Genomic DNA, 24,304 nt, shown 5'->3' on the forward strand with positions numbered 1-24,304 from the left:
AGAGGTGTAGAGGGAGACCAAGACGACGATGGTTTGACTCTGTTTCTAATGATTTAAAGATAAGAGGTACAGAACTAAGTGAGGCCACAGGACTAGTTACAAATAGATGATTTTGGCGGTGATTGGCAAATTTACAGAGGTTTGCAGACTGAACACTGAAAGGCATAACAATCTATAATGAAGATATATGAATGTGTGCTATTATCTCTGTACCAATGAATAGAATCCGAAGTGTAGTGTTCTATAAATGGAGGTACAGAAAATAATGCTACCGATCTCGATAGCTGCAGTTACTTAAGTGCAGCCAGTATCCAATATTCAAAAGATAGTGGGTTCGAACCTTACTGTCGGCAGTCCTGAAGATGGTTTTCCATGGTTTCCCCATTTTTACACCAGAAAAATTCTGGGGCTGTACCTTAATTAAGGTCACAGCCGCTTTATTCCCACTTCTTTGTCGGTGCGACGTAAAGTAACTTGTAAAAAGGAAAGGTGTCAAATTTCCCTTTTGGAATAATCAAACGATCATCAGGGCTAGGATTTATATGTAAATACATATTTGCTTATACATTAGTTAAAGTTAAAATTTCGTTGTAGGCCTACGTTTACGAATTAGGATTTTTGGAGTTGTTTAAGGAACATTTGATTTTTCATATTTATCCATATTTAGGGGTGTTGTACGTGTTTTATTAAACTTGCGTATCATTACATAACTGAACTTTTTATGTTAAACATGTTATATATTTTATGGTTTCCAACTTATTACTGTCAGATAATCGTTTAAAATTTATTTTATCACCATCTGTGTTTCAAAGCTGGGTTTTTGAATTTTTATGGAATGCTGAAAACGGATTGTATGTTATAAACACTCCTTTTCATTTTTATTTTCGTCTGGGCGTCGGCTTTGTACTTGCCAGTGAACCCCCGTGACAATAGAATTCACTGTACCTGACAACAGCAGGTCTAAGCTATGTAATTAGCGGAGCATTGGGGCTGATTAGGTTAACCTGTTCTATTTAGTACTTCACGAGCCATCAAGAGTCGTCCACAAGCTTCGGGTTCATTTTCAGTGTGGTTTGTACAATTTTTCATTCGGTTCATTAAATAGTTTAAATGTCACTAGATTGTAAATCCTGATTTGTAAAATTAAGTTTGTGTGTAAGTGATTTTCCGAACGAAAGACCACCAGTATCTAATTCCCGGCGATTTCTAGTACAATAATATATTTTGATAGAAAAAATAAGGGCAAAAATATATTTAAAAGGCAAGGAAACCAGATATTTCTATCAGATATGCAACTGAACGTGAAGGCTGAATTTATTAAGGACTTATCGGCACAGATGTATCATTTTGCAAATTAAACACGGCGTACTTCAGGGCGTCCCTGGAACAACACACAGTGCAGAGTTTACAAAACCAGACAACATTAAGGAGGAAACACTGGAATAATTGAAAGAAATAAGTAAATCTTTTGCAAGGTACTCCAATTTGAGCATCACTTGATAAGACGACAGACACCGCAGGGAGAATGATTGGGAACGTTGTCATTGGTTTAATGAACGGTGAGCCTTGTAATCCTGTCCTATTAACGTGCGAGGTTTGGATACATGTAACAATAAGAACGTAGCCAAATTGTTCAGTGATACAATGACAATTCTATGGCCAAATTGTATTGGATATGAAAATGTGCTCGTGTTTCTGAGTGATGCAGTTCAGTGGGTGTTCAAAAAGCGGGTGGAGCATTGAAAGTAATATATCCCAAGATGATTAAGTTCACTTTTCCAGCCCATGCCCTTCATTGGTGTGCAGAACTTATACGAGCCAGCAACCTAAAATTGGACCTCTTAATATCTTCATTGAATAAAGTGTTTTTGAAGCCTCTTCGCAGGATTCAGATTCTGAGAGGCATGTATCCTGATATGCCACTGTCACCCAAACGAACCAGGACTCGATGGAGAACGTGGTTCGAGACAGCAGCATACCAAGCTACCGTAAAATGTGTTAAAATAATAATAATAATCGTATGGCCTCAGCTACCGTGTGCAGACATTTCAATTTGACGCCATCTGGCTCTCTGCTCGTCAATTTCGACGTTCCGTTTTACTCTAGGCCCACTAGTTGGCAGACCGAGTAAACTGAAACTCTCTTGGGCGTCTATAGCTGAGATTTAATGAATTTTGTCGGGTAAACACCAAATGTGTCACCAGAGATCTTTTTCATGTCGACATCGTACGACATGGAGTGTCGAATGTACTTTTTTCCGCCCTTCAAAAATCCGGCTACCTCTGCCGGGTTTGAACCCGCTATCTTGGGATGCGGAGGCCTGTACTCTACCACTGATCCGCAGAGGCAGCTACCGTTAATGTGTTAAGTATTTTACACTCAGACAGCACTGTTTCAGTTGAATCCGCAATATCAGTTGTTGGTGACAAAACAGAGAAAAATGACATAGCTTACATCCAAGCAAAATGTTTATGCATCACAACAGCATTAAGTGCTCTTACAAAGCAAGACAAAATTCTGCCCCAAAACCTTGCCATATTAAGGGAAGTGATTGAACATCTCAACTGCTGCAGCGGAAAGGATGGAGAAGTCACAAAAGTGAATTAAACACAGTGTTAATAAAATACGTGATATAGTGATATGTGCAAAATCAGTGCAATTTTGAGTGGCGCATTAAGTGTGGAACTAGATCTATATTTATCTCCTGAAGATGTTGGAAGGTTTAGAACCGAGCTCGATAGCTACAGTCGCTTAAGTGCGGCCAGTATCCAGTATTCGGGAGATAGTAGGTTCGAACCCCACTGTCGGCAGCCCTGAAAATGGTTTTCCGTGGTTTCCCATTTTCACACCAGGAAAATGCTGGGGCTGTACCTTAATTAAGCCACGGCCGCTTCCTTCCCACTCCTAGCCCTTCCCTGTCCCATCGTCGCCATAAGACCTATCTGTGTCGGCGCGACGTAAAGCAACTGGCTGGAAGTTTTAGAATAGTCCATATAACTCCTTATGATGTTGAGTGAAGGTTTAGTAAGTAAAAATCAAGACTATTATGGGAGTCAATAGACGCAGTTTCACTTTTGAAAATTTAAAACTGTATCGTTTAACCCAGTTCTTCGCAAATAGGCATTTTGTATGAAAAGATTAAAATGCGTTCACCGAGAAAGAAAAAAATTGTAGTAACAGCTCAAGGTAAAATATCAATTGTATAAGGAGGTTAAACGTTTGTTTTTTGACATTATTTTAAATTATAGTGGGCCATTAATGTGTACCATATTTTTATAATGTTTAGCCCATACGTATGTGCATACGCATGATGATGATAAATATGCATTTCAATCAATGCAACTCAAATTGATAACGTTTAATGTACCCGTCAGTTAAAATGTGTCCGACTCGTTGGCTGAATGGTCAGCGTACTGGCCTTCGGTTCAGAGGGTCCCGGGTTCGATTCCCGGCCGGGTCGGGGATTTTAACCTTCATGGGTTAATTCCAATAGCCCGGGGCTGGGTGTGCTGTCCCCAACATCCATGCAACTTACACACCACACATAACACTATCCTCCACCACAATAACACGCAGTTACCTACACATGGCAGATGCCGCCCATTCTCATCGGAGGATCTGCCTTACAAGGGCTGCACTCGGCTAGAAATAGCCACACGAAATTATTATAGTTAAAATGTGAAAACCTTACGACATACTGTATATCTTTATGCTGTCGTATAGATACGCGTATCAATACATACATACATACATACATACATACATACATACATACATACATACATACATACATACATACATACGTACATGCGCACTGTACATCCATACTTTTATTACTTTTAGCGTACTACCTGAAAGTCTCTGTGACTGAACTCATCACCATTTAAACTTCTTTTAGCAACTAGCAATGTTGTCTTTAAATTATTGGAAATCGAGTTTAAGCTTTCCCCGTAATTCTCTTCCGGATTATCTCTTCGGTCGTGTCCAAAATTCTTTCACATTTCGCTATTCCACTCATACAACCACTCCCATCGAAGCCAGCTCATACAGACTTCTTCTTTCAAGGTGTTTACTCCTAACAACCTTTTTCTCATACATTACAACAATATCCAACCCTTATTGCCCCTTTTTGTGTCCTGCTTGTTGACGGAATATGATTAGCGTAGTGGCTTTCGGTTCGAGGTTCGAGTCACGGCAGGTTCACGGATTTTAACTGATTTTACAATGGTTTGAGGACTGCATGTTTGTGTTCACCTCAATACATATCTTCGTCTATACACAGCACACTACTATCACATAAAGAAGGTCGGCGTCAGGAACGGCATCCAGCTGTAAAACTGTGCCAAGTCCACACACACGTAGACCCCAAGAAATTGGAGAAAGGCCAGTCAGAGGAAGAGAAAGAATGAAGATTGCCTTTGTTTGTAATAGGAGTTATTCTAGCTAATTCCATGCTATTTCCGTGCGGTTTACAGATACGACGTTCTGTGCTCACCTAATTGACACTCCTGTACAACTCAATACAGTAAGGTGGGTGGGCTAAGGTAACAGGTGCCTCAGAGAGGTTAATGTTCAGTCCAAACTCCCGATGTGTCGTCATCTCTGCGTTATCTATGTAGTGGGGCATTCTACTCTAAGAAGTAAGATATTATTACTGTTATTATTATCATTTAACCAGTTTGTCGTCAAGGGTTGCTTTATCCTCGGAATCAGCGAGGGATCCCACCTCTACCGTCTCAAGGGCAGTGTCGTGGAGCGCGAGAATTTTTGTCGGAATACAACTGGGGAGAAGAACAGTACCTCGGCCAGGCGGTCTCATCTGCTGTGCCGAACATGGGCCCTGTCGGGGGATGAGAAGTTTGGACGGGTTAGGCAAGGGAGAGGGAAGGAAGTGGTCGTGGCCTAAGGTACTATCCCGGCATTTGCCTGGGAAAGAAGTGGAAAACTACTGAAATCCACTTCGAGGATGGCTGAAGTGGGAATCGAACAACCCTCCACTCAGTTGACTTGCCGAGGCTGAGTGGAACCAATTTCAGTCCTCCTACCACTTTTCAAATTACATGGCAGGGCCGGGAAACGAACCCAGGCCTCCGGGGGGTGCAAGCTAATCACACTATACCGTGCGAATCTTCTGCCCCTTTGTATTTTCGATTTTCGACTACTCTTCAACGTCAAGAGCATGGACGGCTTACTTGTGATATTGTACCATGTCATAGAGTGGAACTTGCAGAAAACTAGCCTCTACTTCCTCTTTAAACAATAATCACCACAACCACAACCACCTCTCAGGTTAGATTAGGTCGGATGACTTCATCACAGCAATATTGTTCTAAAAACATGTACAGGTATGCATCCGGTGGTTTCAAAATGCAAATATCGGTCAAACGAAAGTGTTAACGGATTGTGCCAATTGTGAAACGGAAGTTAACACTCCATAATTTTGATCTGTGGACGTTTGACATGTGTTGCCGGTGTGCCTCAGTAGACTTTGCCGGATAAGTACTATTCCGCGACGTTTGTTGGTAGATCGAGACTCCTCAAGGGAAATTTTCTGTTTTACACGCCTATTCGTGCCACATTCGCCCAATACGACACTGTTTTATTGTGATATGGATGCTAACCATCCCCACTCAAATACCGTAGCGTGCGGTTTCAGTACTGCAGTTCATTCCTTCGCTATGTATTCAACGGAAGAGTACGTTCATGTCCTCTTTACGACGAATCAAGAGCAAACGCACTACTACCACGACGCATTTACCAAGAGAGATTTATACACAGACGTCAACGGGACGCAGTTACTTCTAGTAATGTGGACCGCCGTTTTCGTACAGCAGAGCAATATTATACAATAATATAACATACCACATGGCCTATGGAATAAAAAATGACAAATATAAGCCTACCCCAGTGCTGTCCTAACCCTCTTTCTTTTCCGTGCCACCGGTGTGTCAGAATGTGAAAGCTCCATACCTAAAAAGGACGTGAAATTGCTTGTAAATATTATATTCGGAAGATAATAAATATATCAATAACTACTCCAGTAACCTCTATAGGCTTTCCTAAGAGCAATGTAGAAAGGAGATATCAGAAGGGTGGTACTCCTTAAACAACAGTCTACGATCTGCGGACAGCAACACTCTAGGCTTCATTCACCGTAACCGCGCTAAGCGATTCCCGCGTAAAAATATAGGTCAGACAACAATCGGGACTCAGGGTGACCCGAAGCGATATTAATGGAAGATGAAAAAAATTCCTTCGGGTCACCGGTGGGCCGATCAAAACTAGCAGTATGCCTCGATCCTTTACTTCAATTAGAACACTAGGTTGCCATTAGTTAACGGAAATTCGTAACTAGGACGTAGTTACTTACTTCGCAATTCTTGGAAGTTCGCACCGACGGAGAAGAGTAACATGTTTCGGGGCACATGGTGACCCGAACCGCACGGAACGTGTTAAATCTCTCAAGCCTAATTTGCCTTTGGTTGTAGAAAAATTTGAAAATACTGTCTATGATTTGTGAAATGGTTCAAAGCATAATTTACATAACGCAACACTACATTTCATGTTACTGCGTTTCTCGTTCTGCTTGATACTACACTGTCCACAGTGACGATATGTTTTTATTAGCTCAGGTAGATAGATGGCTGCCGATAACTGATAATCTCACCGTACTTTTTATTGTTGCTTGTCCATCAGAGCTGTTTTTCTTCCTTCCATGCCCGTTCGCTGAGGATAGCTAGGTCGTTTCTTGCTCAAAAATGACTGTATCAGTTCATTTACAAGTTGTGACCTAATCTTCAGGAATGACATACCTTTTGTCTCCTCTTTCATTTCCGCTTTGTACATTATGTATGAATTGACAATCATACTGTCCAGGAATTAATAAACAATCTTCAACCACCATCTTCTTGACTTCTTGACCTGCCAATAAACGATAAGATGAACCTATAAAGCACTATGTGCAGGAATTTCAAACATAATAAATTCTATGGCTTTAACGTTGCTTTTGCTTACCAGAATATTGTGCATGGTATTCAGCATCAGAGTCTATAAGCCAGGCTTCAATAGTTGCGTCCATATTCAGAGCAGTAGTAATCATCCTACACGGTATTATATTTACTTTCATAAATTTTCATCAATTTTCATCAATTTTCATTATTATTATTATTATTATTATTATTATTATTATTATTATTATTATTATTATTATTACCAAGCTACTATTAGAGTAGACATGCTTCACCTATGTTTATGATTTGGAACCACTTATTAGGAGGACTAAATAGCACAAATACAATGCAACCAAAATTAGGCCTAGATCTTACATAAAACCCAAGTTCTGACTAAGTGCAAATGAATATAACATCTTTGCCTGTCGTCATAAAGGGATACTTAAAACAGTTTTATAATAATGAGCTTTGGTAAGTTTAAAAAATATTGTAAATAATTTTGAAGTAGTATCTTACTAAGTTACAGAGAAACTAAGAAATTATCATTGATTCTGTTATTAGTATCCTGAATGACACAACAGACGGATCATTATTATATTTGTGGAACAAATAGATCTGCTCCTTGAACAAAACATGATAAACTGCATCTCTGAAGTATATACTAACCTTTAGAAATCTCCTGTCACCTTCTTCCTACAAGCACCGTTTCACTGCAGCTGAACACAATGAGACTGCCACTGTACGCGCGCTGGGAACCAGTGGGATATATACTTCCCACCTAGTGATCTAGGTGGAATTAGCGATTAGGTTATTAAGTGTGAAATGAAATTGTGCAGCCCTCTTATGCTAGCAAGTGGAACTGCATGCTCTGAAACAGCTGGGAAGATTATTTCCCTAAAACCGTTACGTATATACGAGGTGGGAAGATAATAACCCAAAGACCTATAAAGAGTTAAGGAGGCACCTGTGACATCCGGAGCTAGTGCAGAGGTTGTGTTGAACACTATCACGGATAACTCGCACAGGAGTACACGGGCAATGGCACAACAGGCTAATATTAGCCAATAATCTGTAATAGGTGTCTTTTCATGAAAACGCTTTGATCCCTATTACTAGGAGTTCCATGGGACAGATTTCGGAGCTCGGGTCAACTTTTGTGAATGGATACTGAGGCAAATGGTAAATAATTGGGTGTTCTTTTCGAAAATCTTGTTTTCAGATGAATAACTGTTTAAAAATAATGGTACCGTGGATGGCAACAACATGCATTATTGTATGGTTTGATAACCCCCACTGGATAAGAGGAGCAGCATTTCACGTACGATGGGGAGTAAATGTTTGGTGTGGTATTTTGGGTAACTAGCTATTTGGCCCACACTTCTTTGACGGCGATTTTCCAGGAGCCTGCTACCTGAATTTTCTTGGCCATCAATGACCACTGTTTGAAGAGTTGTCCGCTGACCCTCCAGACTATCAGATTTAACACCACTGGACTTTCTTTTGTGGGGACATTTAAAACTACTAGTTTACGCACAACAGTCGGAAGATCCTGAGAGACTTCGAAATCTAATTACGGAGACCTGCAGATCCGTTACATGTAACACGCTTCAGCATGTCAGAGTCTCAGTTCAACAGCGTGCCCAAATGTGCATTAACATAGGTCACCATTTCGAGTACATACTGCGTTAGCGAACCTCACGTCCCTTCCACCGTCCGGACCTGATCATCGAGTGGTCCTTTTCAGATCCACATAAAACATGAGATCGCAGAAAATATTTTTGTGAGACTACATGCCCGCGAAGCGAGACGAAATAAAACATTATAAACAGCATCACCGGGGATGCGGAACAGCTCATACTTTATCCCGCTGCTTATGAATTTTCTACCCGTTCCAAGTGAGCTAACGACAGACTACGGTTGTCACCGGAAAATTACACATTATTCAGGACCCCTGACGTACGTCTAATGCACTCTTCCACTTATATACAGGTTTCGTTCACTGTTGTGAATGGCTGGTGAGCTTATTCAGGAGAGCTACTACTTCCAAATTCATGCCATAAAGCCATTAGAGCTTTACAGAGTGTAACTCATAGTATGTGCACACCAGCTTGGCTCGATGTTTGTAGATCGTCTGTGGCCTAAAACTACATTGATAAGGACAAAAGACTCGAAGTGTATTATAATTTACCGCGTACATCTAAGATTCTTACAAATGTTAAATCTATAGAAGTTATATTTAACTTGCTGGCTTCATTAATATTCGATTGGAATTATTTCCCAGAAATGTTTCCGTTTTTAACCAAAGCATGTGTATCTATATTACACTATTTGTCACTTGTTTTGCCTTTCGCTTTTACGAGAGGCGTGCTTTGTAGGCACATGTTTGCAACGCACCTGTAGCCATCTAATTTACTCAGCAGCTGAACCTAATTAAAGTGTTATTCCATCCCTTGTTCACGCATACGCTTGCTATAGGCTTTTACCTGCTTGTTAGTTATATTTAAGGACATTTTTGTGAAGTGTGACAAAATTCGTCAACTTTCAGTTGCAAATTATTCAATTTTTTTTACAGTCACACTTTAATGTTTCTATTCTGATACATATCTTCGAGACGAATACAATTACACCTCAGTCACCACTGCGTGACATCTACACTTTAAGCTAAACCACGAAAAATATACCTTCAATTGGTGGCCATCTTGTGATGACATCATGTGCATCACGTCAGCTACTGTAGTCACGTCTTGTACACTCATACCTCTACTTTAAAACAATATACGACATATTCCTGTATATGTAACACATTTTGATCTATACCCACATTCTGCGTTACATGAAGACCGTCACATCGTTTTTTTGCCAGAAAAAGCCCAACCTAAATTTCAAGGACATTTCATTAAAAAAACGCCAGTAAACAGTACTTGTTCAATGTTGAGCAGTAACATTTTAATTAAAAACAGACTGTGTCCAAAATATTTAACGGTACCCATTTGTTACTTTTAAAGCTTCTTGCGCTCTCAACAGTGTGAAGGGCTTGGCACGTCCATTTCCTAATCGAATTCCTCCCACAGTCATCATCGCAGTTACCAGATACAGTTGCATTAATTACGTGATGCATTTATCACCATTAAATAAATCCATTTCTTCAACTTCGCCATACACTAACAGCATATTCGCCAACTGGCCCTTACTATGCTCCATTCAATAACAAACATCATGTAACCAGAACGTTTACCGCGAGTGAAGTCATCACTCCAACAAATTTCCCTGCTTTCGTGCACAATTCCTTAAACCCCATGCATTGAGTCAAAGAAAGACTCATAATCGATATTTTATCGCAGCTGTGTTTATACTAATGGAATCTATTCCAAGTACTACTGACATCTCTGTAGTCTCCTTCAAATTTGTATACAGGAAGTTCTTAGTATCAGCACCATGCCAACATTTGTGAATCATGAAAAGTGAACTTAGGTTGAATTAAATCAGTAATTATTGTATATTACGAGTCAAACTATTTATACAAGGACTTTCATATAGAATTATAATTGTTATATTGACATCTTTCTTGCCAGGATGAATGGCTCAGATGGTTGAGGCGCTGGCCTTCTGACCCTAACTTGGGGGGTCCCAACCTGGCTCAGTTCGGTGGTATTTGAAGGTGCTCAAATACGTCAGGCTCGTGTGGGTAGATTTACTGGCACGTACAAAAACTCCTGCGGGGCTAACTTTCGGCGCCTCTATGTCTCCGAAAACCGTAAAAGGAGTTAGTGGGGCGAAAATACATTATTATTATTATTATTATTATTATTATTATTATTATTATTATTTCTTTCTTTCTTAAGCAGTTTACCGTCCAGGGTTGGTTTTTCCCTCAGGCTCAGTGCGGGATTCCACCTCATCCACCTCAAAGGCAGTGTCCTGGAGCGTGAGACATTGGTTGGGGATACAACGGCGGAGGAGAACCAGTACCGTTCTCACGTGCCCGTACCTGCTGTGCTGAACAGGGGCCTTGTGGGAGATGGGAAATATGGAAGTGATAGAAAAGGAAGAGCGAAGGAAGCGACCGTGGTATTAAGTTAAGTACCATCCCCTCATTTACCTGGAGTAGAAGTGGAGAACCGTGGAAAACCATTTCGAGCATGGTTGAGGTGGAAATCGTAACCCCTCTACTCAGTTGACCTCCCGAGCCTAAGTGAACCCCTTTCCAGTCCTCGTACCACTTTTCAAATTTCTTGGCAGAGCCCGGAATTGAACCCGGGAGTCCGGGGATGGCAGCTAATCACGCTAACCACTACACCGCAGAGGAGGACTATTATATTATTTTCTGATCATAGATATTCAGAACAATTCTTTACTAATATTTAAAATTCTCGTACTATTGAAACGTTTTTAAATGTGAAAGAGCAGTCATATTCCCAAATTCGTTACGGCTTAAGGCATGAAGATAGAAATAAGTGCCTTCTGCTGCACCTTGATACAATATTTTTCATGGTACTACTACCCTCGGAAATTAATTTCTTAAGAGGGAGAGTAACACCCAACTCGTTAGTTGAATTGTTCAGCCTAGCAGGCTTCTATTCAGTGGTTCGCGGGATCGGTTTCCAAACGGATTGAAGATTTTGGACATGTCTTTTAAATTCCTTCGCATGAGGTTTAACGTCTGTAAGGACATCGGTGGATAAATCAGGATCAAGTCCATAAGTGCGACACAATTCGCACCTGCAACCCCAACAGTGTGTGAAGAAAGTGCCGGAAGAAAAAAAAACACGTTAGGCGAATTGATATTTTAAGTAAGGAATTATGTATGAAGTCCGCCTCTGTGGTGTGGTGCTTAGCATGATTTGCTTCCACCCCCCGGAGGCCCGTGTTTAGTTTCCGGCTCTGCCACGAAATTTGGAATGTGAAGTCTGGAACGAGGTCCACTCAGCCTCGGGAGGTCAACTGAGCAGAAGGGGCGTTCGATTCTCACCTCAGATAACGTAGAAATGGTTTTCCGGGGTTTACCTCTTCTCTTCTACCTCTTCCACTTTCTACCCCCACAAGGCCCCTATTCAGCATAGCAGGTGAGGCCGCCTGGGTGAGGTATTGGTCCTCTTCCCCAGTTGTATCTCTGACCCAAAGTCTGAAGCTCCAGGAGGGAGCAGTGCCGCGCTCCCGGTGGACTGCTACTGTAGAAGTGGCGCGTCTTTCGCCTGTTTTCCGTTTCTTTGCAATAGACTGCTGTGGAAGTTCGGCCTTGGAGGTCTCTCGTTGCTGTCTTGGGAGTCTATAATAGTTACGGCTATGATCACCAAATGATAGGAATAACCAGTTCGAAGACGAAAGCAATGTGTTCGGTACGCTACGCACTTCGCGCTGTGCTGACGTGCTTGAGCTTCTTGATTTAACTTTCAATCGCTGAGAAATTGTGAAAGGCCTGCTGACGAAGGAAAGATATACTGCGAAGGAATCTCTTGCGCTCATACAGGGTAGTGACTTTGAAGAAGACGATGATAATGATTTATCATCTGATGGTGGTGATGGAACGACTTTAATCACACCTTCTACTTCAGACACGTTTTCTACTCCACATACCGCTTCGTCGTCTAAAAGGTCGGCCTGCTTCAATGATTCACCTGAAGATGAAGATAGTGAGGATGAAGATCAGGTGCCTGAACCACCGAGCAGGAAACTAAATTGGAGAAAGTATAACTTGAATCTGAAGAAATGTAAATTCGACGCAGCTAATTCCGGATTGAAAAGTTTAGTGGACATGTTAAGCTTCTTTCAGCTGTTTTTTTTTTTAACACGCGTATCGTAACTCTCCTGTGCGAGGAGGTTGAAAAGTGCTAAAACTATATTCATAAGCATTTCAGCGAATATGCATTACAAATACAATACTTTTAAACTCCGCCTTTCCTCTCCTCACGTCACGAGCCGACTGCGGACGGGAGAGCGTCGCGCAACCATACTCGCTACGTCGGAGTGAAAGGGCTAGGCCATGGTCGCTTCCTTCCCTCTACCTTGTCTATCCATTTCAATCTTCCCATCCCCCACAAGGCCCCTGTTCAGCATAGCAGGTGAGGCCACCTGGGCGAGGTATTGGTCCTCTTCCCCAGTTGTATCCCGCGACCCAAAATCTGAAGCTCCAGGACACTGCCCTTGAGATGGTATAGGTGGGACCCCTCGCCAAGTCCGAGGGAAAAACCGACCCTGATGGGTACACAGATTACGAATAAATAAATAAATAAATAAATAAATAAATAAATAAATAAATAAATAAATAAATAATGTATGATTATAATTCTGAAATTTACGATCCTTGATTACTGATAATTAATTAAAGGCAATAAAATCATTTATCATTTACCTTGCATAACTTTATTTGATTGAAAAAATGTCAGAAACAAGTAAACTCGTATCCTCATCCCGAGGTGGTGTATTTCTTTTCAGGCTCACACTTAATGGAGGCGAGCTGCATGTACAATTTTAACCACAAACCAGTCCTGCTACCATTCTTAAATTTCTGGCATTACCGGGAATTGAACCCGGGCCTTCTAGGACGGCAGCTGATAGTGCTAACCTTTACGCTACGGAGGCAGGCGCAGTAACAAGTGAAAGTTACGAGAAAAGTGTACTGCCATGACTATAATCAAGTGAATGACGGATAAAATGATCATTTGTTGTTTACTTTCACAAAACATTTTACTAGGATTGTTTTGTGTATCAAGTAATGTACATCACACTTTACAATGATACCGGCCCAAGGATTGCAGAATAAACGAAAATAACATTTTGTTGGAAGTTGTCATTAGTGGTGAGGGCAGTTAAGCCTCTAGTACAGGGCCTCTCAAACGCCCAAAATCTCACGCGTGCAGAGCGAGGCGCAAGAGCTCCGTGCACTGTGCATCGGTGCCGCTCGGTGCCGCTCGGTATGGCTCGGATCAACGCTTCGTCTCTGGGCTACTCGGCTATGCTCGGCTCTACTCGGCTATACTCGGCTCAACTCTGCCCGGATTTGGAGCGCTACGGCGCAAGTGGGGGAGAGGGAGACAGGCGGAGCGAGCGAGAGAGGCGTGAGGAAAGAGAGAGTTAGCGCTATTGCTCCAAATCGAGGAGTGGGGGGTCTGCACTCTGGTCAACCAAGCCAAGTCGTCTTTTGCACCGCGCACAGTGCATGCACCACGCGCATGCTCCCTGAGTGGCCCTGCTCTAGTAGAACGTTATGGCTTGCTGCAAAAGAACAAACACAACAGCAAATTATAAAAGCAATTACTTAGTTAGAGGGTAGCGTTATACGTAAAGTTGGACATTAGTATTTTGTTGTTATTGTTCTGTCCTTTATGCTCGATGATTTTTTTTTGGTACAATACATTGTCACACCGTATGCGTCATAGTTGAACAAAATATCGCGAAATAAAATAGTACCATTCCCAAACAAAGAGACCGTGAACCTTGCCCATTAATGAAGTTCTTTCTGACGTTTCTGTTAATATACAATGGCACTTCGAAGAAAGAAGCACAGTTGCCTTCCTCAGGCGCAGGGTGGTTGCGCAGTGTTACTTCATTTTAAAACAACATTCACCAATATTAATCAACACTCAGAATGTATTAGCAAATATGCATTTTATTTTTTTATTATGAATGAGCATTTTGGACACAAACGTTAGATAGGCTACGTATAACTCCTTTTGTGGCTTAGACATACATATGTAGTGACAGCTATTTGTTTTACCTAGAAATGCATGAGCATATTATTTATTCCCTATAAATGTCATCTTTTCATGATGGCTAATCAAATATAGTTCTGTAGATTATATGAACAATCACTGTCACTGTACCAGGTTCCTCACTCAATAACGTTTATAATAATAATAATAATAATAATAATAATAATAATAATAATAATAATAATAATAATAATAATAATAATACTAATAATAATAATAATAATAATGTTGTTTGTTTTATGTCCCACTAACTTCTTTTAAGGCCTTCGGAGACGCCGAAGTGCTGGAATTTAGTCCCGCTGGAGTTCTTTAACGTGCCAGTAAATCTACCGACACGGGGCTGTCGTATTTGAGCACCTTCAAATACCACCGGACTGAGCCAGGATCGAACCTGCCAAGTTGGGGTTAGAAGGCCAGCGCCTTAACCGTCAGAGCCACTCAGCTCGGCTCAATAACGTTTCTAGAGTGTTTTGTTATATAATGAAATACACTGAAAAATTTCCGTAACTGTGATCAATTACAACGACGCAATTTAAGCCCCGCAGAGAGTGATTTTGTTGATATATTTTCCATTCTATCCCTGACCTATAGGTTTTTAAATAAACATCAATTACTTATTTACATTTATGGTGTCCATAATTCCTTATATCTGTATATTTATTTGGGGCCGATGACCTTCGATGTTAGGCCCCTTAAAACAACAAGCATCATCATCATCATCATCATCATCATATATTTATTTGGGCAATTTATTATCTTTCAAATGAATGTTATATTTATCTTGTAATACTCCCCTGCTATTAGATATAGCACTCTTCATACTTATGAATATTAATTTAAATGGTTCAATTATTTTCAGGTGTTTGTGGTACAATACGTCGATGTCTGCATGTTCTCCAACGGCAAATTCAAGAATGTTGTAGCGTTGGTTAACAATCGAGAGGAGTGCCCTCTAGCAGCTGGATCATCACTGAATAAGACCTACACGTTACACCCTGAGAAGGGAGTCACTAAGAACTGGATAGCCCTTGAAGACTCCTTCAACAAAGCTGGGACATCCCTGGCATCCACTGTGACGTGTTCGTCGGACACACCAGAAGAACGAAATGTATTTGCTATATATGTGTCGTATTATGTCAAGGTTAAGATACTTGTTGGTGCAATGGGGGGTGTGTTAGCTTTGAAGTTGCCGTTTACTCTTATGCATTCTTCTCACGAACCAGATTTCAGCTTCCTTCCACTCTCGCAGGCGCCATTAGAAATATCCCCAACAGAATCAAAACAGGAGATCTCAACACCGCCATCGACGTCAACCCAGAATGATCAGGAGAGGAAGAAGAAAACAGTCACAAAGGAGGAGGAAGATCTCATAGTGAAGTGTGAGCCTGAGCCCAGCTGAGATCCGGTGTTTGATGACTGGGACAGCTGTGAACCTGACGATCAGAAAGTCATGGATGATCGCAAAGATGCACAAACTCCCAGTGGTAGGAAACAACTTCAGAACGGAATCGCTATAAACAGAGCTCTGTGCTGCTTCGCTATCAAACAGTCTATGCGTAAGTGACGGGGACTATCTAAATATGACATTGTTCTTCTAGTCTCAACCGTAAAATATAATTCATCATACTTATCGGCATTTATCAAACATTCTCTGTGTACAGAGAGAATCCCTTACATACCACTCAGGCAGTATTAATGTGAATCGAATTTCTATCCACTTGTAATAGTGTTTATATTTCCCCAAACAATGAAGTATTTTGTACAATAATAAAGAAAATATGTTTTCATTGGTGATTCAAAGTATTTATTTCTTTATGAAACAATAAAAAACGTTGTTACCAGCCACTTGGAAATTTTATTAATAAATCACAATAATTATTTGTTTGCTTTGGAAACTGCTTTATTTTCAGTTGATGAAATATATTTTTAGTTCGCTTGTATCATTCACTGCCACATGACTTCATATTTCTAAAAGTAAAATATAACTTCAGATTGCGCTGTAAATTTAGGAATATACAAAATATTCTAAAATACTCCTGTATTGTAAAATAAATTGTTTCTTGCTATGTGGTGACAGGATTATGCATACGAACCGTACATTGTTATTCTACGGATAAACCATAATCGCAAGTGAAAAATATATTTGTTCATTTCAGATATATTAGGTCATGTGGCATAGACTGATACAAGCGAACTAAAAACCTAAACGACCACTTGAAGGTGTACAACAACCTCCGAAATACGTTTTGAATTGTTAATAAAACTTTCAAACTTTCAAGTGAATGGTAGCAATGCTTTTATTGTTTCATAAAGAATTCCTTCACAGTCAAGTACAAGCCCTACATCAAAGCTAATTTATGTGTAATACTTGGTATTTATTGTATTAGTACAAACTCATCATATAGTAAAATGATTGTTAGATTAACGAAAGCCCCACCTATACAATTTTACTCAAGGAGGCAACTTTCTTTCTAGGAAGAAGTTGAGTATGTAACGTTAGGCCTATAAACAACACAATTATTTGAAACTAAATTATATTTACTACTTGATGTTTCAGATATATATATATATTAATATAACCTTTTAAAGTAGAATTTACAGTCTGACTGAGGTAATATAAAATAGGAAACGCAAAGAATCTACTATAAATTAACATCTCGGGAAAAATGATGAATTCATTAGAAAATTGTGGTAAATTAAAAGGTTATTTCTGATTGTCGAGTTCATAAGAGTTATTTAAATTTTGCACATTCTTCGAAGTGAAATGATTAATTATGCTCTTTTATTTTTAGTTTATTTTCACGATATAAAATGTCCACGCACGCACGTAGGTTTCTACGTTCTATTCCCACCCGCAGGACGTTCTACGTAGAATTCCTTTCTTGCCTTAGACGTATGCTGTAACACCTGTATATTTTACCTAGAAATGCATGAGAATATTATTTATTCATTATCAATATCATATTTTCATATCAGCGTTGACCCCTTCGGTCCAGAGGATCCCGCGTTCGAATCCCGGACCGGTCGGTGATTTTAATAATCATAGACAGTTTTGGAGCTGCAAGGATTTAATGTCAAGGTATCCAATCAACAAATATCAAAAGCGAGTGGCTGCGCGGTTTGAGGCATGTAGCTGTCAGCTTGCATTCGGGAGATAGTGGGCTCGAACCTCATTGTCACCAGCCCTGAAGATGGTTTTCCGTGGTTTACCATTTTCACACCCGTCAAATGCAGGGGGTTGTACCTTAATTGAAGGGATGTCTGCCTCCTTCTCACTACTATCCCTTTCCAACCCATTGTCGCCATAAGACCAATCTGTGTCGGTGCAACGTAAATCATATCGTCAAGAAGAATAGAAAAGTATAATAGGTCCCCTGATCAACATCGAAAAAACCGAGTTCATTACCAATGTAATGATGATGTACACCATAAAAATCGTGTTACGAGGAGGAAAGGGGTCTGATGGCATCTGTAGGGACTTTTGGTGTTGGTAGGTTTCACGAGTCAAAACATCCATCGATGAATGCCAAGATGCCGTTCCTCTTCGTAACACGAATTTTAAGGTGTACATCATCTATGTAATACGTGTGCTATTCAATCTCTCAAATTTGTCCATGCATTGTACTTCAGTTTTACATAATTTTTGACAAATAATATATTGACTTATTTGCCATATGTTCTCTTACTCTTGGGATTGGTTCATAGGGCCTCAACAATGCATTACCACCGGATTTTGCTTTCGACCATCGTCTTCACTTCTCCTAAGTCTTTCGTATTCCTGTTATCACCTCGTCCAGTGCTAATCTCTGTGTTATCTTTGGCCTACCCCTCATACGTTGTCTGATTCTTAGGGACCGTGTACCCAAAAAAATCTTTATTTTCGTGTTTTCATTTGGACTTCGATATGATTCTAATTTGCATGATTCCATAGTTCTTCATTAGATATAACATTAGGCATTTTTTTTTAAATCTTCCCACCCATTCGCATATGTTGCTTTTGGCACTTTTACCAAACATATGCTTTATTTATATACATTAAAATTCTCCACCTCGTCAATTAACCTAAAATGGCGTCACCTGTTAATCAGTTGAACAACCTAAGCTATACTTCAACCTTATTATTCACAATCGATTCTAAGGTTACTCGTGGTTATATTCAAAACACTCTCTATGCTCGGTTCATATTTATCGAGTATGGCTATGACCGAATTTTGTTTTTTATCCCTTGATACTCGCTCCTTCATGCGCTATATGAGTGCTCGCCTCCCTCCGTACCTGCTTAGCCATAGTCTGTTAAGTTCGTCTGGCTTACGTTTATCTGTCCAAACATTACACTTTTGGGTCAATGGTGGAATCATGACTGAGCACTTGATTTAAGCTCATCCGTTTATCTGTTAGCACATTCCTAAGCACAGAAAAAGACTTTCCTACGACATAAGAAGTGTCAGGTGCATACTTAAATGAAGACATGTACGATAAAGTGAGGTCAAATTGTACATCTTTGAATTTTCACCACAGTACGAATTCAAAATCAGGATTTGAACGGATCACTTTATTCAGCTTATCTTTAGCTGCCGCAGCTACTTCTCCATGCGATGATTGCAGATGATGTCTTCACTAACTCCTGAAGTTTGAAGCTATGATAACAAAAACGTGTGATGAGTGAGAATTCCGGGTAGGAAATTCCAGAATAACAACGGAAGATTCAGTCCAGAACCAAGATTTTTAAGCTGATATCTCAATAACACGGCGTCACAGAAGTGTGATACCCAATTTGTTTTGTTCGTCTAACATAGAAAAAATTGAGCCGTCATTTAGTAATGCACAATTTAGGTTCAGTTTATAGCATTTTATAACTGGGACACCTTATTCCTAGGAATTACAGAAATCGACGTCCAGCTTTCCGGCTTACTTCAATGTTTACTCAAACAACAGATAAGAAAGTGCTTGGTTAATCGGTTTATAGGATCTCTACCGTACGTACTAAGTTCGGTTGTCAGATAAGATGCCAGGAATAATTTCTGTCCGTCTCTCAATAACAGACATACTGCATAACGTGGAAAAACGGTCCCAAATACTGCAAACCAATATTCATAAAAGGCACTATCATGCAAGTTAACATTATATATGCGCCAAAGTCAGAAGAGAGGTCATATATTCGCTATTAAATCCAAAATCTTCAAAATATGCATTGGGGATAAATTTTCTACTGAAAAGGGGAAAAAAAATGCAAACGTGCAGGGAAAAAGAACGGTTATTTGGAATCATTAAGTCATAAAACGAATATTTGCAAAGTTTGTGAAGTGTAACCAGCTTGTTTAAAACATGCATTTGCATGGAAATCCGGCCTCTACTTATAACACATACAGTTATATATGAACCTCAAAAAGACCTCTTTTCTCAAGGTTTTCTGTCCATGGATATATGACTAGTGCAGAAAATCGAGCTCAAAATTGGGAATGAATTGCATATTTATTATTTATTATTTATTATTTATTGTAATGCTAATTATGAATTGATAACAAGTCATTGATTTGCTCTGGGTCTAGCTGACACCTACGACTCGTAAAATGCATTCCAGCTTTCTTTCGTTGCTTGCTGGAATGCACAACCTACGTCTAGCATTTACTGACACAGTGAGAAGTGATTTCATGCTCTTTCCAACAGCGCAGTAGGTCGTCGTCATCTTCACCAGCATTTATATCGCAGCGCGTCCCTACTTCGTCACCAACAGCTCTGTTGTCGCTTTTTCACTCACTGAATTCGTTGTTCTTCTTCGGAGGCTTTCGTAGACTGGTCGATGCATGCACAATGCGATATGATGGATCTATAGAGAGACAAAACACCTTGTTCAGTTATTTAATTTCTCATTTTAACTAAACAAGGTGTTTGTGGACGTTGGGATACAATTGCTTAAGTAACTACACGCAACAAATTATATTTTCGTTCTCATCCGTTTACCGTCCTGGGTCGGTTTTTCTCTCGGGCTCAGCGACGGATCCCACCTCTACCACCTCAAGAGCAAATGGGGAGAAGGGCTAGTAACTCACGCAGACGACCTCATCTGTTATGCTGAACGGGGGCCTTATGGTGAGATGGGAAATCGAAATAGGTAGACAAGGAGGTAAGGAAGCGGCTGTGGCCTTAAGGTAAGTACCATCCCGGCATTTGCCTGGAGGAGAAGTGGGAAACCACGGAAAACCACTTCAAGGATGAGGGAATCGAACCTGCTACTCATTTGACCCCCGAGAATGAGTGGACCCCGTTCCATCCCTCGTACCAATTTTTAAAGTTCGTGGCAGAGCCGGGATTCGAACCCGCTAATCACACTAACCACTACACCACAGAGGCTGACGCAAATTACATTAAGAACCTGATATACAGGCCTGTTATACAGATGCGTCTGATTTCGTCCCTTACGGCCTTCCTTTCACCTTATTCTAACATTTTTCAGGTGGTGAAACGGAGGGCATAGTAATGTGGCTATTTTGTGTACAGTTGAAACTTGTACCTTTTGACTGAAGTGCTTGTGAGCTCTGATTTTTATCTTACGGATGTCCTGAAAATAAAATCAAGGTTGAGCATAATATTAATGTATTGCCTCTATGCATATTACGTAAGTGACATAAACATCAGAAGTCAATTTATATATTAACGGTGCATTGCACGATTCACAGGAGATTACCCTGTCTGCCGATTGTCTTCAGTGACCACAAGCAAGAATTTCTTCCAAACATCAGAACTGAGACCGTCTCTCTTGATTAGTTTATATTCACTGTATTGAATTTTAGCCGTAACGCCGTCCGTCGGGCATGGTGAACTTCACCTTAAAACTAATGATTAACTGAACCATTCCATCATCCTTTTATACCTCCGAATTCCCGACCGTTGCTCTTTGTAAACAAGGGCTTATTTATATATGAATGTACCACATTGCTTTCAACGTCGGTAAAGCAAACAAGGCCATCCTTACTAGTCAGAAAACTTCGCTTCGAACATGCCCTGTCGAACGAATTGCAGCAAACTCAGTCATTTTAACTTATACGCTTTTAGACACACGGGCTTGGTTTACTTCTGCCACTATAATTATTGCTGTTCCACTCATGAGTGATGGTGGTTGCATATGCAGCAAGGCACATGTTTCTCCGTCTTGGTTACCCTTCTCAAGTTCGAACAATGCACGCCACTAGTAGGTAGCCGATTTTTTTCCAGTTTATGTAGCCTTTGACTTTCATCTTCCTTATCCTCCCTTGAAGTGTTTTCACGATTGCTGTTTGTCGTAGAATTGAGCTATCATATATTCATGTAGGTTGTGGTATAGAGTAACCCGAGCACATGCACCTCTGTAACCACACGTTTGGTCCACACAAAGCAGCATATATTCATTAAAACATGTATTTTGTACAGGTTGACTCAGCACAAGAATAATTTTTATTGCTGAATACTACCTTAAATGCTCTTAAGTCAGATACAGATTTCGCGATGAGTATTAATATTGCATCTTAAACATTTTCTTAGTTGAAAGGATATACTTTCAAGGACACTAATTATACAATGTGGTTTAAAAATACAATGCGTTGAATTAATTTGTTCGCTCCGTACGGAAGATGTGCCTAAAATACATAACAATAGAACGAGTTTAAACTAGAATACTGAACTGGTTAAACTTTAGACGTTATATGTGATGCAGATGTAATGATTTTTGCGCTGGGAAGCATGATTTTGTAGCCTTAGTGAGAAAATGATTTCCCCCAAACCACGACAGGTTTAAGAGAAGTCAGAGCTCCAGAATTTTAAGTGAGATGTTTCTAAAAGTGCCTGTATGTATACACAAATAACCAGAACTAAATGCCAACTGACTGTACCAAGATTCTATCATTTAACTTTAACGATAGAAGCCGAGCTGTTAAGCAACAGTATCGGGCTAATCCAACAGGTCTGAGGTATTAATAGCAACCAGTCAATACTTAAATAATTGCATTGTGTTATACGTAATAATTCGGAATTTCCTGCTGTGCCCTGAGTTGGCGCGTGGCCAATATCTAACTATCCTTTCAAGAGGTTTATTTCTTTAGCGGAGATGAAAGATAGGAGGAATACGGCATTATTTTATGGTTAGAGATTGGAGTGCTATGTGAATAGGTTGAATAAAGAAGCACTTCTTGTGTTGATATAAGAAACAATTAATATTCGTTAAAAATGATTTTAAATTTTCGCGGTAATTGGGAGTATAACTAAATCATGATAAAAGAACATTGCAATTAAGAAAATATGGGAATAGTTGTGCGAATCACAAGAAGTATATTAAGTATTGGTTGTGTGTTAGGTCGGGGATTTTAACCTTAATTGGTTAATTCCAATGGCACGGGGGCTGGTTGTATGTGTTGTCTTCATCATCATTTCATCCTCATCACGACGTGCAGGTCACCTACGGGTGTCAAATAAAGACCTGCACCTGGCGAGCCGAACCCGTCTTGGGATATCCCGGCACTAAAAGCCATACGGCATTTCATTTCATTAGAATGTTTGGCAACATCCCTACTACAAGTCGAAATTGAGTTGTGCAGTTATAATTATAACGACAGGCCCCTTTTCCTACAGCCAGCCATCTTACTACCAGTCACACCAAGTTGGTGAGTTTCCATCAAAATAGCAGGCCACTATGCCTAATACCAGTCACATTTTAGATAGATACATTTGTTTATAAGGGCGGGTACCCTTGCCTACAGCCAAACATAATCGGGTAGGGGACTTTTAAACAACATTGCATGCTCCCTTGCCTTCTGCAAGTCAAATCGAGAAGTGAATTATTCACCACAACGGTAGGCCTTCCTGTCAGTTACACAGGTGTTGGAGAAGGACTCCATTCCTACTGCCCGTCAAAGTCGGTGTGGGGAGTACTGATTACAATAGCATACACACCCTTCCTTGATCGCTACAGGACGACATCAGTGAATATATATAGGTCGACATAGGAAAGTATATGCATGCTTAAAATATTGCAGACCTACATTTACAGATTGACTGCTGCAAAACGGTACGTCATATCGACAAAGGATTGTACCATAAGACGTCAGATTTAGCGGCCTAAATGGCTGGTCGTATGATATATGATCTATTTATGGGTCAGACTGAGTTAGAAACGTTGAATAGGGTAACATTTTTGTAAGATTATCTCACATTGCATTACCTTTTAGATAATTATGTGACAGCTACATACATAGCATTTGGCTCACATATGGCTACTGGGTGGGCCAATTTTCGTGTAGGGTTTGATGATTCTATCTTTCTTATAAGTGATTGAAAGTATGAATTATGCATGTGAAAAGTCCAAATTTACTTAACATCGAGAAATAGACAAAAATCAAACGTAAAAGGGATACAGATACAACAAAAAGTCATAAAACCAAGGTTGTAGATCACTCCAAATTGAACGGAGATTGTGCCTTCCCTTATGTGACAGGACTTCGCGAATATCTGCACCATCATTGAAATTGCCTCCATATTTCGATATTCTTCAGAGAAAAAAGTGAAAAATTTAAAGTTCCCGGAAATGTTCTGTCCGTTACAGGCTAAAACGTATAATTTTTCCAAATTTCTGTTTTCTTTTTTGTCTGGCAGATTATGCCGGAATGTGGATTTTGG

General features: G+C 40.1%; 1 protein-coding gene across 1 annotated transcript in view; it reads left to right on the forward strand.

Annotated features, from left to right (window-relative positions):
* Positions 1 to 16,406, forward strand: part of LOC136876537 (phosrestin-2) — a 455,062-nt gene extending 438,656 nt beyond the window's left edge. The window contains exon 8 of the mRNA XM_067150580.2: positions 15,519 to 16,406. Within this exon, the coding sequence (XP_067006681.1) occupies positions 15,519 to 16,058 (540 nt within the window). The 3' untranslated portion in view covers positions 16,059 to 16,406. The remainder of the gene's footprint in view (positions 1 to 15,518) is intronic.
* Positions 16,407 to 24,304: the final 7,898 nt, after the last annotated feature.

Source organism: Anabrus simplex, chromosome 1, assembly GCF_040414725.1.
Source record: "Anabrus simplex isolate iqAnaSimp1 chromosome 1, ASM4041472v1, whole genome shotgun sequence".
Classification (NCBI taxonomy): Eukaryota; Metazoa; Arthropoda; class Insecta; order Orthoptera; family Tettigoniidae; genus Anabrus; species Anabrus simplex.